At 41.7% G+C, this 19,165-nt stretch overlaps 1 protein-coding gene across 4 annotated transcripts in view; it reads right to left on the bottom strand.

Annotated features, from left to right (window-relative positions):
- filip1b (filamin A interacting protein 1b) overlaps positions 1–19,165 on the bottom strand; it is a 30,007-nt gene extending 10,842 nt beyond the window's left edge. For 2 of the 4 annotated variants that reach the window (XM_080513890.1, XM_080513887.1), the window contains exons 1-4: positions 18,867–19,165; positions 4,086–4,357; positions 2,036–2,209; positions 1,248–1,426 (exon numbers count right to left, since the gene is read on the bottom strand). In XM_080513890.1, coding sequence (XP_080370016.1) covers positions 1,248–1,426; positions 2,036–2,209; positions 4,086–4,334 — 602 coding nt within the window. In that variant the 5' untranslated portion in view covers positions 4,335–4,357; positions 18,867–19,165. Of the gene's footprint in view, positions 1–1,247; positions 1,427–2,035; positions 2,210–4,085; positions 4,358–9,279; positions 9,953–18,866 lie in introns of all 4 variants that reach the window. The other 2 variants (XM_080513889.1, XM_080513888.1) reach the window with 2 other exon arrangements.

Raw genomic sequence — 19,165 nt, 5'->3', positions numbered from 1 at the left:
CTGAGGGATCAGATAAGCATCATGCGGTGGATGAAACTTCCTGTAAGTCCCAGCCTCAAAGAGTTTGTATGGTTGGGGGCTGGACATGATGTCATAGTGTCTCTGATGGCTGGATAAGACTCCATTCATCGCCTCCCCTATCAGAATGCTATCCAGAGACACTGCTGCAGGTTTTATCTGACGCCTGCTCCTGCACAAATAAACATGCAACTGCAGAACATGTTTGTACGAAACGACTAAACTCAAATTCTGTCAAAGAAACGGATCAGAACATGTTGAGAACAGACAGACGTGTAGTTAATTCATGGATCATATGGAGTTTTTGAGATGATAAAAGACGTTATCTGTTGAAGGCCCTCTTGATTTAAGTGAATACATTTCCATGAGTTTTTACTGTTTCAACAAGATGCTGATTGCCTTTTATACAGGGGTATCAAACATTTATATTCCGGGGCTCACATTCAGCCCAATTTCATCTTGAGTGTGCCGAACCAGTAAAATATAAACCTTTGATTTTAAACTTTGACGTTTTCCTTTGATAAGCAGAAAATATGAAAATGAAAATGTCGATATCGTCACGAAACCCAAACAACTCCAACAGAAACTGACTACAGTCTCAATATGAAGCCAATTTTAATGAAACCTTCTGTTGCAAAAGACAGTGAAATGTAGAAAAACCTTCTCTTCTAGCTGTTGCATTATGACTGTTTTTACAAACTCTCACTGACAGCACAGCTTTGAGGCTAATGCTAGGTTCCTATTGTTCATGGCAGCGTCACTGATATCTCAGCCCAGTGTTGAGTTGTGTTGCTACTCTTAATTTATTTGGTTTAAAAAAAAAATTCAAGGTTTTACTGTTGGTGGCTTGTTTGGACCGGAGCCTTTTTATGGACCAGTTTTGGCCGAAGGGCCTCATGTTTGACATCCCCGTTCTATATTTTCACGCTTCAGAGGTCTTCAAGCAGAAAGCCAACACAAAAAAATAGTGAAATAATTCATTTCATGTGAGAAAACAATCAGAATCAGAAGAATCCAGAAAATGTCTATTTGTTCTTCATCGTTTGATGCCATTCTGCTTTTAGTTTAATGAAATAGATTATCTATTCACATAGTTGAATCTGATGACATGATGGTGAATTTCTTGCAGCGACACAGTTCTTCTAGTATCTTGGAGGTTGTATTATGGGGTGATTTTCCAGCAGAGATCATGAGTACAGTGCCCCCCCCCCCTTTCCCCCTGGCCTCACCTCTCCCTCTCCTGCTCCAGCAGGTTGGTGAAGTCGTCGCTCTTGTTCATGAAGTCGGCGTGCTTCCTCTTCTCGGTGTCCAGCTCCGCCACGGTGCGCCGGTGACACTTCTCAGCCAGCAGCAGCTGCTCCAGCATCCGTCTGTACGTCTCCTTCTGTTTGTCCTCCAGACGGTCCAACTGAGGGGGAGAAGGGGACGGAGAGAAAGAGGAGGAGGAGGAGGAGGGTTCAGACTGCACATCTGCCCCGGACACAATAACCCAGCAGCATTCGCCTCGGCCCTGCTGACATTGTTCTGGCGTGGAGACGCTCTCTCTGCACTGTCCCAAACGTTTTCACGCTCTCTGCTCGCTCGTTGGGCCCTTTTCACCCGACGCAGTTCAGCATGCATGGAAAATTATGTTCTCAAGATTTGCTGCCACTGAATGCGCCACACATTCAGTCAGTACAGATCTCATCTGACCCCTAATGTTTATATCACATGACTGTAACTTACTTACATTAACTCAATACAAACTTAATTTGAAATTGTGCCACAAATGTATGCAGGCGCAGAATTTACGACAAAATATTTCATTACATTGTATATATAGTATATCATTTAAACTTCTTACAATCACTCAAATGCTGTTAATATTTCCTCATTGATTATTGTCCTTCTGTCTCTGATTGTTTTTCAGCACTTTTATAGCAGACAACTGTCACTGCGAAATTAAAAACGATGTGCAGTTCCTCGTCAACATTATGAGATCGAAGAAATCGTGGACGACGTCCGCTGCGTCTCTCACCTCGGCCATGGGTCTCTCGTACACGTCTTCTGTGCCGCTGCCGCCGTGGACGAGCATCCCGTCCCTCTGCAGCGCCTGCAGGGGCTTGGTGGGCAGGGCTGAGCCGTAGTGGGCCTCCAGGGCCTCCGGTGGGGTTCTCTGGGTCTTCATCAGGCCGATGATGTCCTCTCTGGCCTGAGGAACAGCGGGACAAAACACCGCACATTCAAATCCACACCTCAATACAGACAGTGCAGGAAACTCTTTCAATTTTATTCATTTCATTTCTACAGCTCCAAATACAAGAATGTCCTTTCAAGGTGCTTTTATAACAGAGAAACCCAACAATTCCACATGAGCTCGGATAACAGTAGGAATGAACTCCCTTTTAAAAGGAAGGAACCTTCAGTGAAAAAGCAGCTCAGTGCAGTAAAAATCTCCCATATATCATAAGAAATATAGAAATGAGCCTGAAATAAGTCATTGGCAAGAAGATCACTTCTACCTTATCACATCACACCAATAAAATGTGAATTTTTCATTGTGTATTTTTCACATAATTTGAAATATTCATTTCAGTTAAGTTTTATCTCTTTGAATCAACATGATGCACAAAAACAGTACAATAAAGTATAATTTTAAAAAATGTAATCGATACAATTTTTTTAAAGAAGTTATCACAAATGAAGTGAACAGTTTAAAAAGTTCTTTTCAAACAGTTGTAATTACAAATATCTGAATGTCAGACGCTCCAGATCAGAGGTTATAAAAAGCTTTTGTGCTTATATCGATTGACTGTGAAGCAATAAAGATAAGTAGACTTGGATCCGATGTTATTCAAACTGATTTAACTTTTCCAGTCGGTCCCTTTATTAGGTGCTTGAATATTTGCACCGTGACGTCTTCGTACATCGGCTGGACGTGAAGCTCCGCCCTTTCACGCTGATAACACAGTCTGGATCTGGCCTGGAGGAGAGACACGACTCAAAGAGTCCTGCAAGATGTCTGATTAAGTGTGAGGGCAGTGGTTTGGTTGTGAATCCTCAACCTCGACGAGAGCAGTGGAATGGCGACGGTTCAGACTGAGGCCGTCTTGATGTGAGGGAACGGTGCCAACCACTGCGCCACTGCTCCTCCCAGATGCAGCCTTTCAAACTGGTGCAACAGCCCAGCTAATCTATTTGGATAGATGCACATGAGAATAACATGAACTCGCTTTCAACTCTCTCTGTTTTCTGTGCGGCTATTTTCTCTTTCCTCTTCTACTATTCATGAGGTTTCTCATATGAAAGGCAGAATTCTAATTGTCGCCCAGCTGTCATCTTTGTGTTAAAAATCCTGCTCTGCAGTGGCTGTTTTTTTTTGTTTGTTTTTTTCTTTTGAATGCGATCAGAACAAAAGTGGCTCCTCCAGCGCAAAATGTCACTCTCTAATGGAAAATATGCAACACGCCCCAAACGGAGGACGGAAACCGAGGGAGAGGCAGCAGCATCCTGCCCTCTCTGGAGATGAATTTATGAATGTGGTTCCATTAGAAAATCATTATCAGCCCAGCAGCTGGCGGGCCGCTTCCACACAGCCGAGGCTCGTTTTTTTAAAAATCGGAGCCATCTCACGTCCATATGTCTCCATAAGCTTCCTCGACTGGTGGAAACCACGTAGGACTGTGACGTAGGAGGGCCCACCTCAATCACAAATCCGCCCACGTGTCTCCTACACGGTTCTATACGACAGAATACGACGGCTTCCCTCCTCAAAGGTGTCCCTCAAGGTTCACGTCTCGGGCCCCTTCCTCATTCAGTACCTGTGACCCGGGTGGTCAGACCGCTGACCGTCAAAGTCTCCACCAAGACCTCCATCCACTGGCATCTACTCCACCCTGAAAAACTGCATTACAGACCCAAAACCATCAGTTCAAACGCAAGTCAGGTAAACTGTGTCAGAAATAGTCATCCTTCACTCTGATCATCAACTTTTTTCCACCTCTTCTTGCGTCCAAAATCACCTGTGACCCTTTAAACTTTTAAGTCTTTGTCGTGGCACAGAGTATACATGTGTGTCTGACTGCTACCTGCACTTCTCCCTCCATGATGCCCAGCAGCTGGAGCAGGTCCTTCTTGGACAGGTCCAGAGCTGCAGGTTTCTGGACTTCCGCCTGTCTCTGAGGTCTCTTGGTCGTCCCGCACGACCCCGTCCTCACGTCCTTCATCTTCCTCTTCGTCAGCTCGGGCGTGTTCACCGCTTCCTGCTTGGTGAACGTTTTGTTGGGCTGGATGTGCCCCTCATCGGGACTCTCCACGGTGCAGCTCCTGGATCGCATTTTTTTTTCTTTTTCTCTCAAAGCTGTGAGGAGAAAGAAAATAGACTGAAACTCTCAACCAAGAAAAAAAAAAAAGGCATTTGTTCTGCATGACATTTTCTCTACAGTGTGAGTTTTGATCTTAGTTTCCTCCCTTTTGGGCCACTGAAGGTCTGATTTTTTAAACGGAATCCAACAGAATGATACTCTCGTTGTTAATTCCTGATTCTTGGCAGCTCTCGATACGCCACGAGGGGAACATTACAAAGTGATGACAGCAGCACAAGAAAATAAAAACGATTCTCCATGATGGATTACCGAGCTTTTCTTTTAACTTTCTTCTAAAACAAAAATATTTTCTGGCAATAGTACAGCAGTTGCTTGGAAATCTAAAATCTGGATTATGTGTGTATTTAGTATATGTTTTGTAATTATGCCCTTTATGGCTTAATTTGGGCAAAAGTCCACATTGAATTGTTTTAATAACCTAATTATTATGCCTTTGATTGTGGGCATTATAGGTTTTGAATGTATTGTAGGGATCATTTTGCATTTTAAGATACGCCTAGTGGCCACAGTGAGAAAAACAGGAGCAACAAAAAAACTTGAATCAAACAAAATTGACCCCAAACTTCCTAAAATGTACATAACACACATAAATATATTATAGCTGGTGTCACTTATGTATTAAAAGGTCCAAGAATCAACTAGTTAATTTTGAGAACGCCAACATACTAATTTTCATGTCATAGAGGGAAGCTAACGTTTAGATTTAATTTGAACAACTTGTGAAATATGATGTGTCTTAGGTTGGTTTTGAACATTTCGAAACAATTTAGTTAGATAGAAATAACATTAAGTTGTGTTTGTGACAACTAAGGGGAAAGAGAGAAAGTTGAAATTCAATAATTTTATTAAAATAAGGCCTGATTTTCACCACATTTCAAGTGGAAATGCAGTGTATTCCTGTTTTTGTTTCAGAAAAAGTTTTGGAAACGGTGTCCATTCACGCTAAGATGGCAGAAATGCTGAAAATTATGTAGTTTTCATGTTGGGCCACTAGTGGGTGCTGTTTGTTATTTTGTCAATGCACTGCCTCACCTTCAGGGCAGGCATCTGTGATAAAGCTGTTTATGGCTTTATGCCCTGAGGAATTTTGACATTTACCAAAATAAAAGCTGCTGTACTGTGGAGGAGGTCATGGAAAAGTAGATAAAACGACCCAGAGATGATTGGAGGGGCTCTTCAGATGGAAATAGATGTTTATTGTGCACAGTAGGTGTAATAATGGCATCATGTGGAGTCTGAGCTTGTTCTTGGCTCTGGGGTTTCACCTCCTCCCCTCCTCTGTCACCGTGGGAGTAGCCCCCCCCCTCCAATAACAACTATTAATACCCTGCACTGCTAACGTGGGTTGCTACCGCTCGTCTGCCAGGATTCTCTGCAGCTGAGTCACGGGCGGCTTTTTTAACTCAGACCTGCAGCATCGGCGAACTCTGGCCTCGTTCTCATCCAGCGGCCCCTAACCTGTTGTTTTCTCAGGACACACCCCCCCCCCCACCACCACCACCACCACCACCACCACCCGACCCCCACACCAGCTGTCCACGTCCGCACCTTTTGTGGAACCACCGATGACATCAGTCAGTGTTGTTGTGGTTTGAATTACACTCCTGAATCCAGATCTGTCCCCACAATGTTTTGAAGTGATAATGCGTGTGTGTGTGTGTGTGTGTGTGTGTGTGTGTGTGTGTGTGTGTGTGTGTGTGTGTGTGTGTGTGTGCGCGTGCGTGTGTGTGTGCGTGTGTGCGTGTGGTCCTTATAGAAAGAGGAAATATTCTGAACATTTCACATTTCAAAAAATCTTTATTTACAAATGGGGATAAACTACCACGAACTATAAATATTTGGAAAAAAAACCCCAATTATATGATTATAATAGGCGCAAATTGGCAATGGCAATGCAACTTTTTGAAAACACTCCGTCCCTGCAGAAACTGGGAAAAGTAGCCTTTTTAAAACGCTGCTGTTTTAAAACTCAATGTACAGTTTAAACATTTTGTTCAGTATGTTTTGGTATTAGAATGTGAATTAGTCTCTTTTGAGGACACAAAAAGATGCCAAATCCTGCAAAGTCTAATATTGTTTCATTAAAAATAAGCTCCTACAACATTGGACAGCAGGCAATACCGTAAAAGAATGTGAAAAAGCAAATTCTGTAAAGAAATACATATTTTATAATAAAACAATAAAAAAAAAACATTAGATGAAGGACATTTTCTGTAAAGTCAGACACATGAAATGTTCAGTATCATTTCATCACAATCACAACAGTCGAAGCTCAATCAAAGCAATATAACATTTCCTTCACTACTTCATTAAGACTCTGTGGGAATCAGTTATGTTTACAGGTGGAAATAAATAAAGTAAATCACACATTTTAGTGAACATTAAATTTGTGCGACGTCAAAAGAAACGACACTTGTTTTTACTGTCAAAGCCTCATATGTTAGTATGAACATTCACAGATAAAGATATATTTTATGTAATATGACTGCCACTGCGGTTAATAAAGGTGGTTCTTAAAGCTGGACTCTGCAGCTGAAGCGCTGCGTAAACAGTGAGCGTGAAGCCTGTAAATAGAGAGCGGATGTTTATAGGTGGGACACTTTTCGTTGGCGCTGCCAAGTGTCTCATCAAAGCTGTTTGAGAGGTCAAAGGTGAGCCGGGCGGCACCGACAAAAAGTCAACGCTCGTCTGTGGAAAAACGTTCACCTTCACAGCGGGGGGGTCGGTCATTAGTGTCACAGCGTCCGGCCTTCCATGTGTCACACACGTCGAAACGCACGTCCCACCTAAACATCCATCCTCGTTTACAGTTTAACCCGGAGCGGCTTATAGCTTTTAGTATTTTTAATTTTTCACAGCATGTTTAATCTCAAAAACGAAGATTACATAATCTTCCCGCTTGTACGGTTGCATTTGTTACACATATAAAAACTGTAAGTTTTGCATCAATAATTTAAAAAGGGTAAATGTTTAATCAACATTTTTTTTAATCTGTTTTTGCCTCTATAGCCACGTTTTGTTTTTGTTTTGTTTTTTTGCATATAGGAGATCAAGCCATTTTTTAAATTGTTCATAAACATCCAGCTCATACTTTTCATTTCCCGACTGACTCATTTGTGAGAGCAGCTCAGCGAAAAGACGCACTTGACCTTGCGTTGCATTTGACAGTTGACCTTTGACCTCCGGACTGATCCGACTTGATCCTTCGACCTACTTTAGTCCTTTGCGCTCGATCTACTTTCAACGAGTGATAAAAATACACAGTCGGGGTTACAGCCCGATCGCTTCATTGCAGGAACGTTCACCGCTCTGGAAAGTTCAAGCTTGACGTCGCCTCCGACGGCTTTTAATCTGCAGGGGAAACGTAAATAAATCAAACGTGCAGGCTGGAGAATGAGTTGTGGAACGTGGTTTCTTGCAGCTGTTTGTTTGGGAGGATTTGACAAGGGTAATTTTAGGGTCCCACCCTGGTGCTCGGGATCCGATTTTTTTTTTTGGGGGGGGGGGGGGGGGGTTGTGGGTGTGCGAGGCTATCACTTTATAAACCATCAGCAGTCCCACGGATGCCTGAACCTTCATTTCACTCCGTCACAGCTGCAGCTCAACTACAAGGTTTGTTGTGTATAAACCAAACCTCCAACAGCCGGATCGGTTCCCAAACCCCGCTGGCTCGCGTTTCTTTCAGCCTCTTCATATTGTCGCAAGTGTGAATGTAGACAGAGGGAGGCGGCGCGTGTTCTTCCCTCTTCCTTGTTTTCTCGTTCTCACCGAAGCTGCGCCACAGAACGCCTGCTTCATTATTAGATTGAGCCATTATGAGCACGTGTTGCTGCAGGAGGATGATTAAATGCGCTACATAAGCTATTAAAAAGATGAAAATAGTGTGAAAACAGGGGGCAGGCTGCGCTGTAGCATCTGTAACAAAATGTCGCAGATGCTTGCCGCCCCTCGCTTCACAGCAGAAAGAATCAGGTTTTGTTAAACAACCACAAAACGGTCAGTGTTATCTTTTCTCAATACTGTGGTTTAGACTGACTTCAAAGGTGAGGCGGAGTCATAAAGTGGTTAGTTTTGTCGAACCACATCAAAAGCTCCACGTAGTCTCAACTTTCTGTTGAGAAGTTTGCAGGTTCTAGTGTTTTTTACAAGCACTACAGGTTCATGCTTCAGGCCATGTTCACGCAAAAGCACATCGTTTTTGTTTCACGTTGACACGAAAATGTTTTGAACACGATGGCCAATTCTACAGAAATGATGAAAAACGATGGAGTTTTCAGGTTGTGTCACGAGACTGACATCCGATGAGCATTTCATCCCGTTTAAAGATTTTGTTTTCCCAGGAAGAAATTGTGAAAATAAAAATTGTATTTTGGTCAGTTTTACACTTCCCAACTGAATTTCTTTTAATGAAATATAAAGACAATATTGTGTTTTTTTTCCCCTAGACTTACTCTATGCTATGAGAAACATAATAAAGCAGGTCTAAAAATAGTCTTTAGTGACACCCAAATATACAATTCGGTCGCCTATTAAAGTTTAAATGTTGCTTTTTTTTTTTTTTTTAAGGGGAAAAAGAAATAAGTTTAAATATTGCAAAAATTTGTAAAAAAATTGGGTAACCACTATTCAGCACTAATGTGTCACATTATAATGCATTATTTACCAAAAATACCTCAATTAATCAATTAAACTTACTGGGAGAAAGTTGTGCTTCATCAAAGGTAAAAGAGCAAAATATATCCGTATATTATATTTCATTATGTTTTCTGTCTGTCGTTTATTTCCACTTATTCATTTGGTAGAAAAAGAAGAAATGCAGAAGTTAACTAAATATTGGCAATTGATTATAATTCATCATTGTAAAAATTTCTAAATAAAACATGAGTTCCAGTCATACCGTCCCCTGCGGCGTCCCTCAGGGTTCAGTCCTCGGCCCACCGCTTTTCTCCCTCCACTCCTGTGTAAACCCGCCTCATCCTCCCCACCATCACTCATCCTCCGTCTGCCGGAGAGATAAAAGCATTGATGCTCCGGAACTTTGTGGCACTAAAATCGCTTGAAAACTGAGGCTATTAGCTAGCAGTGCTCCCAGATACGCTCATTTCCCGTAACCACGGTAACCTCCTGTGGTCGGGACGCAATAAGTGCTCCGGATTTGCTGAAAATGATAAAAACGTCAATACTTCTCAAACTACGTCTTATTACAGGTTTTATGCCTCATTAAAAAAAGAAGTAATTGCATTTGAGAACATTAAATAAACAAAGATTATTGTGTTCTTGTCGCCATTTTTTCAATTTTTCGTCCATATTTGACATATAATATTCTGGGTGGTAGTGTTTTCTAACCATCCAGAGGATTTATGTACAAGGTGTTTGGTAAGATGACATGAATGACAGGGTACGCATCTTTTTCTGTTGTTGTTTTGGCAGCCGTGCAGCTCCTCCGTCCCTCCAGCTCCGTCAGACTCCTTTTCTCACACGCTGCAGGATTTAAGCATGTGGACTCACGTTTGACTATATAAGGACATCAGTGGCCTCTCCAGTGGGTTTAAAAGAGGAGGTTATAGAGTCTGAAACGCTCCACAGGAGGGGGGAAAACAAAGTCAAGCAGCCACTCGTTAAGGCGACTTCAGATAGCGGGGAGATGGAAAACACAGAGAACAAATCACTTCAGGGCTAGAATGACTGAAAGCACATAAATCTGATCAATTGTCAGTCGAAAACTTTTGATTTGGTTGACCTGTATTTATCATTCAATGTGCACTTTTTTTTACAGGATAGAACAATTACAACACGGGAAACTAATGTAGCTATAACACAGTTATCCCTTTTTTTTATGTTGAATACAAATACCGAGCTCAAGACAGAATTCAAACTAAGATACGTTTTGAAAACGATGTTCATTTACATGGAAATGGCACAAACACTAAAAATTATGTCATTGGCATGTGAGGCCACTAGTGGCTGCTGTTGTTTGTTTTGGTAATGAAACCACACACACACGGAGAACAACACACTGTAAACATTAACAACGGGAGCACACGGAACATTCGTATGGGCCGACGACGAAGTTGGATTGCGATTCCAGGGGATCCAGCTGTCGTTTCGTAAACGCGGGCCTACAATTAAAATGACTTGAAAACATGGTCATACAACTGTAGCCCCCAAAATGAGTAGAGAAATGTGAGGAGATATTAAAACAGATCAAACTGTACTTGCTGGGTTTTACTGATCGTTATAAGACGGTCACAGGGGAATGGAACCCTTTTGGAATCGGTAGAAAAGCGCCGGACCCCTTGGAGGCTCATGTGAAACATAACAGATCTGGACCGTCGAGCACTTGTGCTTCTTGAAATAGTGCTCGCGTTCCGCCGATTTCACAAATAGAACAATTAGAACGTGCGATGAGCGGCACGTGCTGCTGCCACAGCAACGCTTTCTATTCTGAGATTTAAGAGCGCGGTTGTGTTCCGCTCTTTATTTGTGGAGCTCATCCGATTATTTCGCATCTTTTTTTTACTGTAGTTTTGTTGTGGTTTACAAATGATTTCAGGTGTGTTTGTGATCAGTTTGTGTTGTTGAGGAGGTTTTTTTTCAGGATTATTTAACTTCTGATTGCTGAAGCCATATCTATGCATAATCATGTGCATGTATTCAATTCATTTCAATGTATTTATGGTTATTTTGTTCCTTTTTCAAAGCAGTTTCTTTTTTTTTCCAGTATTTGGACTCTGTTGTGGTTGTTTTATGTCTCTAAGCATCTTTTACAGTGGTTCTAATGTTTTCTATCATCATTTTGCATGTTTTTATACTTCTTTCTGCATAACCATTCTGATTGCTTTATTTATTTTTTCAAGAAACTGGGTGTTTTTCCCATTTTTATGTGTCTTTGTGATGATTTTGCATCTTTTCGCAATAGTTTTGGACCTCTTTTTAATCACTTTGGTACAAGTTTTCCATCGCTGGCCATTTTTGTTGTTGTTCTTTTTTACTGGTATTCTGTCACGGTGTTTATTTTGTGTGTTGTTGGAGTTATTTGACGGTACTTTTGTGTTCATTGGGGTTGTTTTCGTCATTTTACATGTGACTCTTTTACGTACATTCTGCCGATTTTTCCACTGATTTTATGTCTCTTTTAGAGCTTTTTGAGGGCATTTTTCTGATCATTTAAATGATTTAAAATTTGGTTTGTGTCTCTGTGGAAATTGCACGTCTTCTCTTGACTGATTTTGGATGTATTTTGTATCACCTTGTTGCTGTCACAAGAGAAGGGACCCGTGGCAGATGCAGAAAGTTGCCAAGTAAGATCTGAACCGTTCCAGCCGTCCTGGATCCCGATCCACTGCTCCAAGCAAGACATCAGGGTCGCTTATGTTGTATTAGTGCTTCTCTGCAAGCTTTATTGATTTGTGAAAACGCTCAAAGTGTAAAATGAATGTGTGCGGTTTCTTCCAGGAAACTGAATTGAATTAAAAACATTTATGAAACCAGACTGAGGATCAACTGAGTTTAGCATCCAAAGATCTGGATTTAATTTACTGTATGACACAGACATTTGGAAGCGGCCACAGACTCTTCGTTATGGTTTTCAGTTATGTCACCCCGCGAGGACGCAGGGACACCTTCCACGTTCTCCCTGAAGTCAGGTCTGATGTGAAACTCCCTCCCCGGGGGGAAAGATTCGAGGAGTTACAGCACATTTTTTCAGACGAGGCGGGTTTCCACGACCTGTAATCAGCAGTGACCGGTCCAGAGGGCTGACGTCACCGCAGACATGCAGCTGAGCTCAGCTCTCACAGGCGTCCGAGATGGACGGAGCATGAGCTCACTTCCCCCATAAACTCTGAGAGGACAGGACCGGGTGGGGTGGGGGGGGTGGAGAAGGTGGGAGGGGGGGGGAGCTGCTAGTTTTATGTCATTTTTACAAGCCTTGCGGTTCCAGAGCGGTCGGTGGTCAACACAATGTCACCCTCCTGAGAAAAGAGGCATTAGAGGGGGAAACCTTTCAGAGAGAAGACCCCCCCCCCCCCACACACACACACACACACACACCCAGACCACCACACTGACTAGTAAAGACCACTTCATCAAGTATGCATGAAGCCTCTGCTGTCAACGTGAATCGCTGCACCATTTTCAGTCGTTTTTATGTAGTTTATCTTAGTTTGTCGTCTTTTTAGCCTTTTTTTTTTTTTATTGTCTACAACACTTTATAACAACCATAGTGAGAAAATAGGACATTCTAGTGGACAGATGACCCAGTTGGATTGTTCTTACATTGACTGTCAACAAGAAAACTACAAAGTCCAGGATAATCTGGACTGAATCATGACATTGCAGTGGAAACATTATTCTGATTGTCCATCTACTGAGCATGTGCAGAAGAACTAGTTACTCTGACCTTGGTAAGCATGTGCAGCAGCAGCAGCACTTCTAAAAAGTTGAGAGTTTTCAAAAAGTTGCTTTTCTGCTCCATTACCATGGAGACGAAGTCATAGTGTTTTCAGTAACTTGCATTTTTCTCCATTTCCAAGGAGTCGGAGCGTTTTCGAAAAGTTCCACCCTGGGAATTGTTCTCACCAAGTTGTGTTTTCAGTGACTGAGCACGGTTGTTGAGCATTTGTGATCATGTTCTATGGTCTTCTACCCATTCTGCATTTTCTCGTAGTTGTTCAGTTGTGACTTTTTATTTTAATGCGATTTGTTTGACACGTTTCCAATATTTTAGCATCTCTTCATGACTGTTTTTATCCTCATGAGTATTTTGTGACCCTTTGTGCTTGTTTCGTATCTTTTCCCACCAGCTTTGTGACTCCTAACTCTCACCATGGATCTCTGAGTCTGACCTTCAGCCACTTGTGGCAGGAGCTTTATCTCGGGCATCACAGTTTTCCCAGCGCGCTCCATGTGGCCGCTATCGGAGGTCTGACGTCGGCCTCCTCCGGCACACAGAAGCGCACCCAAACAAAAGCGTCGCTCCCGTCCGCTGCCCGCTCTGCTGTCATGGGAACGGCGGCTGCTGTTATAAAACCAAACAGGACACCGGGCGGCTGAATTAGCACGCTGATCTCATGCTCCCAGTCTTATCAGTGTCCTCGGACCGCGAACCGCGAGATACGGTGACATAAACCCACGCGGGGGGGGGGGGGGGATTTCAACCCGAACTGACAGAAAACAGCTTCGCCCCCGAGGCCCGAGCCACAGAGTCACACCTATTAAAACCTGATATCCAGGCGGGTTGGTCAACCTGGATTTGTCTTGATTGCAGATTTCTCCCCAGGGAGGCGTGAACTCAACATCATCAACTAAACACCTTAATGAGGCCCTGATGTCTGTTTCAAATGAGCTAATGAGGTACATTTTGTAAGATATTTATTATGTGTGTTTATTATAAACACACCACTTTTCTGAAACAAAAGCGCAAAACGTTGTCGCGTGAACGGCACCTGAGCAATATCAAGAAATTAAGAAAACCTTATTTGGAATAATCTCTCATGCTCTTCTACGACAAGTGATGCATCATGGGAGCGTTAGATCGTCTTCAAGACACAGTGCAGGTATTACAGGCCAAAGAAATCAGATTACAGCAATGGAGACGATAAATATTGTTGAAAACGATAATATCCTATTTTGTCAAACACCATGAATCAAACATTAGAAAGTGACTTTTGCTAAATATAGGACCTTTGAGTCGTAATAACTCTGAGCCCATTGTCCTCCTCTCGCCGATTGTCCTTAAAAACACACCGCTTCTGTCAACTTCACATTTTAAGTGAAACTGATGTGTTGGCTCTCTTTAACATCCCATATGGATTTGGAAGGACTGATGAAAATCCAACATCTGGATCATCACCAGAACCCAATCAGTCGCTGTCTGAACTTGTAGAAACAGTCCGTCCAGCTAATTTTGGATTTGATTAATGATCCTTTTTTTTTTTTTTTTTCTATTAATCTTGAAACATCTCAGTCAAGATTTTCACCTTCTGACTGAACGAATGAAGAGATTGTTATATACAGTTGATAAACGAGATCTTTTTTAATGCATTCCCATCCATCCCATGTATTGCCCCGGTCCAGCCTCTGCTGCCAGTGTGCCGACAAAAGTTTTAAAATAAGTCACAATGAAAACAAAAATCTATTAATGCAGAGGGGAGCTCCCCGGGGGGGGGGGGGGGGGGGGGGGGGTGGGGGGTGGATCTGTGCAGGGCGAAGCCTGCTGGGTACGATAACACAGAGGAGGTCGAGCCAAAAGAGCGCCTCTGTTTAATGTTTGGGCTTCTGCGTAGATCAAATGGGGCACATTTTCCAACTGGAAAGGGGGAGCCGTGTGATCCTCGCAGCAGACGACGCAGACGCTGCCAAACACCGACACACTGCAGGGCCGACACATTGAAACACCTATTCATCCCCAGAAATAAGAAGGACTTCGCAAACGATATCTCATTAGAAGTTCTGAACTAAATTATAACCATGATCGTATTGAATCTTCGATCTGCCAATGCAAAGGAAAAAGAAGTGTCTTCAAAATGTTAGAAGGTAGTTTGGTTTCTTCGCAAACTTCACATTTCCCCTTAAATCAAGCGTCTCAAACCCTCTTTCACAAACTTGTGTTGTCCAAAACTTTTACAGTGAAGCCAAACAAACCCAAACTGAACCACGGTTTGAATCCCGACCTACAGTCTGCCTGTCCATCTTTTCCTCTCCTTCGTTCCGCTAAACCAACCAGAACCCCTCTGAGTCTGGTTCTGTAGGTTTCTTCCTCTTTGTTCATTATGAATTGTTGGGTTTTTCTCAGTAAAAGTACCTTGAAGTGTTGTGTTTGGCGCGACGGACATAAAATTGAATTGCAACACTGGAGGACACGCCCATTCTCACCAACGTACAAAATGCGGAAGCCTTCAAGTCCTGGATCGTTGTTGGAATGCGGTGTCACGTTTGTAAATGATGAGAACCAGGACGAGCACTAACCTTTAGTTACTTCCCGATACGGCGTGCCGCTAGGAGTACTTATTAACTGCCAATACGTCGAGTTTACACTCAATACGCAAACGTTACGAGAAGGCTATGTGCTATGTCACACACAGCTGATCATTCCAGGGTGTTTCCCGCCTCTCACACTGTGATGTTGGAGAAAAAAAAAAAGACAAAAAAAAAAAGCTCCGGACCCCCTGTTGACCCTCGTTTAGCTAGAATTCAGATCTGGCTCCAAAATAAACTTGTCTAGGAAAAACCTAACAAAAGCATCATGAAACGGTTGAGTTTATAGGCTAAAAATAATCATAAAACATTTTTTATGCATAAAATTGCAGATTTCCACCTAAAATATCAGGTTCATGTTTCATATATTGTCCTGGAATTTCATGCCCACGTTCTCTGCTACCGGTTTCTAGCATGGTTTTCTACTGCCTTGTGGCTCTGTTCTCCACTTCCCACATTTATTACCGATGATTGCTGCCAGCTGTGCCTCATTAGCCCCCGACTCCCCACTCATGATGTTTGCTTGTTTGTGGCCCCATTTTTAACTTTCAAGCTTCAGAAAAATGTTGCCTTTACACGTGAAGGGTGGAAACACTGAAAATGTAGTTGTCTTGTTGGGCCACTAGCGGGAGCCGTTGTTTGCTTTTTGTGAGCAAACCACAAACACAACGATACGCTCTAAACATTAGCAATCAGAGAACACTGGCATTTGTATGGACTGTGTCCACTTGTGTTTTCCCCTTGGTTAACACAGAGATGGAGCATTTTCAAAAAGTTCCACATTGAGAGGTTTTTAGTTTTTTTCTTCAAAAATTGGCATTCTCAGTGGCTCCTAGCACCACTGTCGTGTAAACAGACACTCAAAACCGAAAGGAGGTCTTTCATTTTAAATTGAAAACTATTAATGTGTAAACACTCCACCTTTATTGCCCTCCGATTGTTTCCAGCTGTGCCTCATTAGCCCCCCGACTCCTCACCCTCCTCTCTTGCTGGGTCAACCTCTCATCTCTGATATCTGCTACAGAGCATTCAGTCCAACAGTGACCACGTCTTGTAGGGTTCTCATCATAATCTACCCAGTAGTTTTGACCCCCGTCTTGAAGTGTCCTTCTTTGTGCTTCTGGCCTCAAACTCTCCCTCTATCTCAACCTAAAATGAACAGAAATTTTGCTTTGTTTGTGCCGCATCATCTCCTCACTGCACCCCACCCCCCCCCCCCCCCCCCCCCCCCCCTCCCCCAGAGACCAGCGCTTAAGTACTCTGGTAAAAGATCTATTAAATTAATGCCTTCTAATGTACTGCTTCCTGAAACAAGCATTTACTGGGCTGTGAATGAAGGCAGCCGTAACTCACTGACTCACAGACGCTCCTTTCATGAGTCAGTATGTAGGGGCTCAGGAGGCGCGCCTTCTATACTGTAAACTCATTATTTAGAACAGTCGTCACTGTGGATCTTTACATCCACTCCATCTTGTGTCTTCAGTGGCAATAAGCTTGTGTAGTCTACCACTGGAATCTGGAAGCATCGACCAATAGTTCTGTGTTCGGCTTTGAATATAAGCAAACTGATTCATTTTGAGGTGAAATTTTCAGAATTTTTTTTAATTTCACGATAACTTGTCACTTCTTAATTTTCAAATTTACAAAAGACTTACTTTTAGGTTTATGGTAAATTGTGACTCTGAAATGTTTAAAAGTGGGCATTAATATCTGTTGGCTGAGAAAAAAGGTTTAGGAACTTTTTCTGATATAATAAAAATATGTTTTCTGTTTATTTCTCCATGTCTTATCTGTTTATTTCTCATACTGTTTTAATGGCATAATAAAAATCTTTTAACCCCTAAAATATTTGTAAACCTTTCATAAGCAAGTGAAACAAATCTCAATTAAATAATTGGTAGAGTTAACAAATTCTAATAGCCACTTTCAAAGCATGAAGGAGAACCTATGGCAGACAGACCTTTGAGATACTGTATAAAGTTAAACTCAGAGACAATAAAACAGATGTAAAGCAAGATATTGAAAAAACATTATGACAAATTATATCAGGATTTTCCTTCTTATCTATGATATGACACAAAAAAAAATAACTTGACAATACAAATTTAAAAAAAAAATGTGATAACTGTTTACTTAATTCTTCTAAGGCAGGGGTGTCCAACATCAGGTCCGTGGGCCAAAACTGGCCTGTAAGAGGCTCCAATCCGGCCAAACCATCAAGCAAATGCAGTTTCATAAAAATCAAAATTGGCTTCATGTTGAGGTCATTGTCAATTTCCTTAGTACTCTCTTGATTTAGTGAAAATATTGACATTTCCGTCATGTACACTCTGCGCCACCACAAACAAAAGCGTCACAGTTTAAATCAAAAGGTTATCATGGCATTATTTTATTATCGTCCGGCCCTCTCAAGATGGAATTAGGCTGAAAGTGGAACGTGCGCTCAAATGTGTTTGATGCGCCTGACACCCCAACAGGAGAACGTCATGCGGCCCAAAAGTTGCAATAAAGTTCAAGTTTTGCCACAATAAAATACAAATAAAATGGTCAGTAAGAAAAAAAATGAAATGAATGAATAAATTGTTGGATATAATTTAATCTATTTGAATTGCGATGAAAATGTATTATTATCTAATTACATATTTTCTAAAAAAAATACACGTTATATTTTGAATATTTCTGTAATTTGTATCCGATTTTTTAAATGAAAAATTTTTTTACGTTTGTATTTTAATGTTTGTTTGAATGAATAAAATATGATTATGCAAGCTCATCTATTTCTTATGAAGGGTTTTTTATTTTTAAATGGTTGTCTTTTATACATATTTGGACTAATCTTCTCTGTAAACTAATACAATACTTAATTAATCCCCTTGGCTATAATAGCGATAATGGCTGTCATGTAAATAGTGTTTGCTGTGTTTTAATCAATTTAATCCTTTCTTTGTGTATATTAGCCACAATTAAGACATAATCATACTTAAATGTACTTGTTTAATTTTTAACTTGCTTTATCAGAGATTTGACTTTCTTTTTATTTGCTCTATGTAGAGCAGACATTCTACAGGAAGCATTTCTATTCTATTCTATTCTATTCTATTCTATTCTATAATGTCTCAATTGTATGAAAAATGCGAGAAAAGATAGATGAAACAGCTAAAATCATTTAGAAAAACAGCTGCAAATGTAATGTAATGCTCACCATCATCAATGGTTATTGAAACTTCACAAATGAAACATAAGATACAGTTTCCAAACTAAACTTTAGAAGCCGTGTTCATGTCATTTTAAAGGAGAAACGTGTTTTGTGGTGCCAGTGGAAAATCACACAAATGACTGTTTTGGTCATTAAGGTTGCAGACACCTGAACTAGGCCGTCACTTAGACACTGGAGTATTTCTACGCTCATGTTTTATGGTGACATCACACGTGTTGCTGTAAAAAGTGTCTCGTCACCCATATTTCTGTGCCGGGATGAAGTTTTTAAGCAGTATTGAGCTGACTCACCTTATTCCAGCACTTGTTTGAGGTCCTTGATTGACTGCAGTCCTTATTGACGTGTCGACTGACCCCAATCACAGCATCGCAAGTCTCCCCCCTCTTCTCCTAAATCCAAACCTTCCCTGCCGAGGTTGTTCCGGCTGAAGCTCAGGGCGCTGAAGCTGCTCCTTCCTCCCAGAGAGTGACAGTAGTGAGGATAAACAGACTCTTCCTCTCTCTCTCGGCCCGGGTCTCTTCTCCGGCCCGTGAGCGCATCAGGAGTGAGCCTCTGCTCTATATTTAACCCGTGTTCTCAGTCCGTGTGC

This window comes from Blennius ocellaris (genome assembly GCF_963422515.1).
Source record: "Blennius ocellaris genome assembly, chromosome: 18".
Classification (NCBI taxonomy): Eukaryota; Metazoa; Chordata; class Actinopteri; order Blenniiformes; family Blenniidae; genus Blennius; species Blennius ocellaris.
This window is presented reverse-complemented; position numbering and strand designations above follow the sequence as displayed.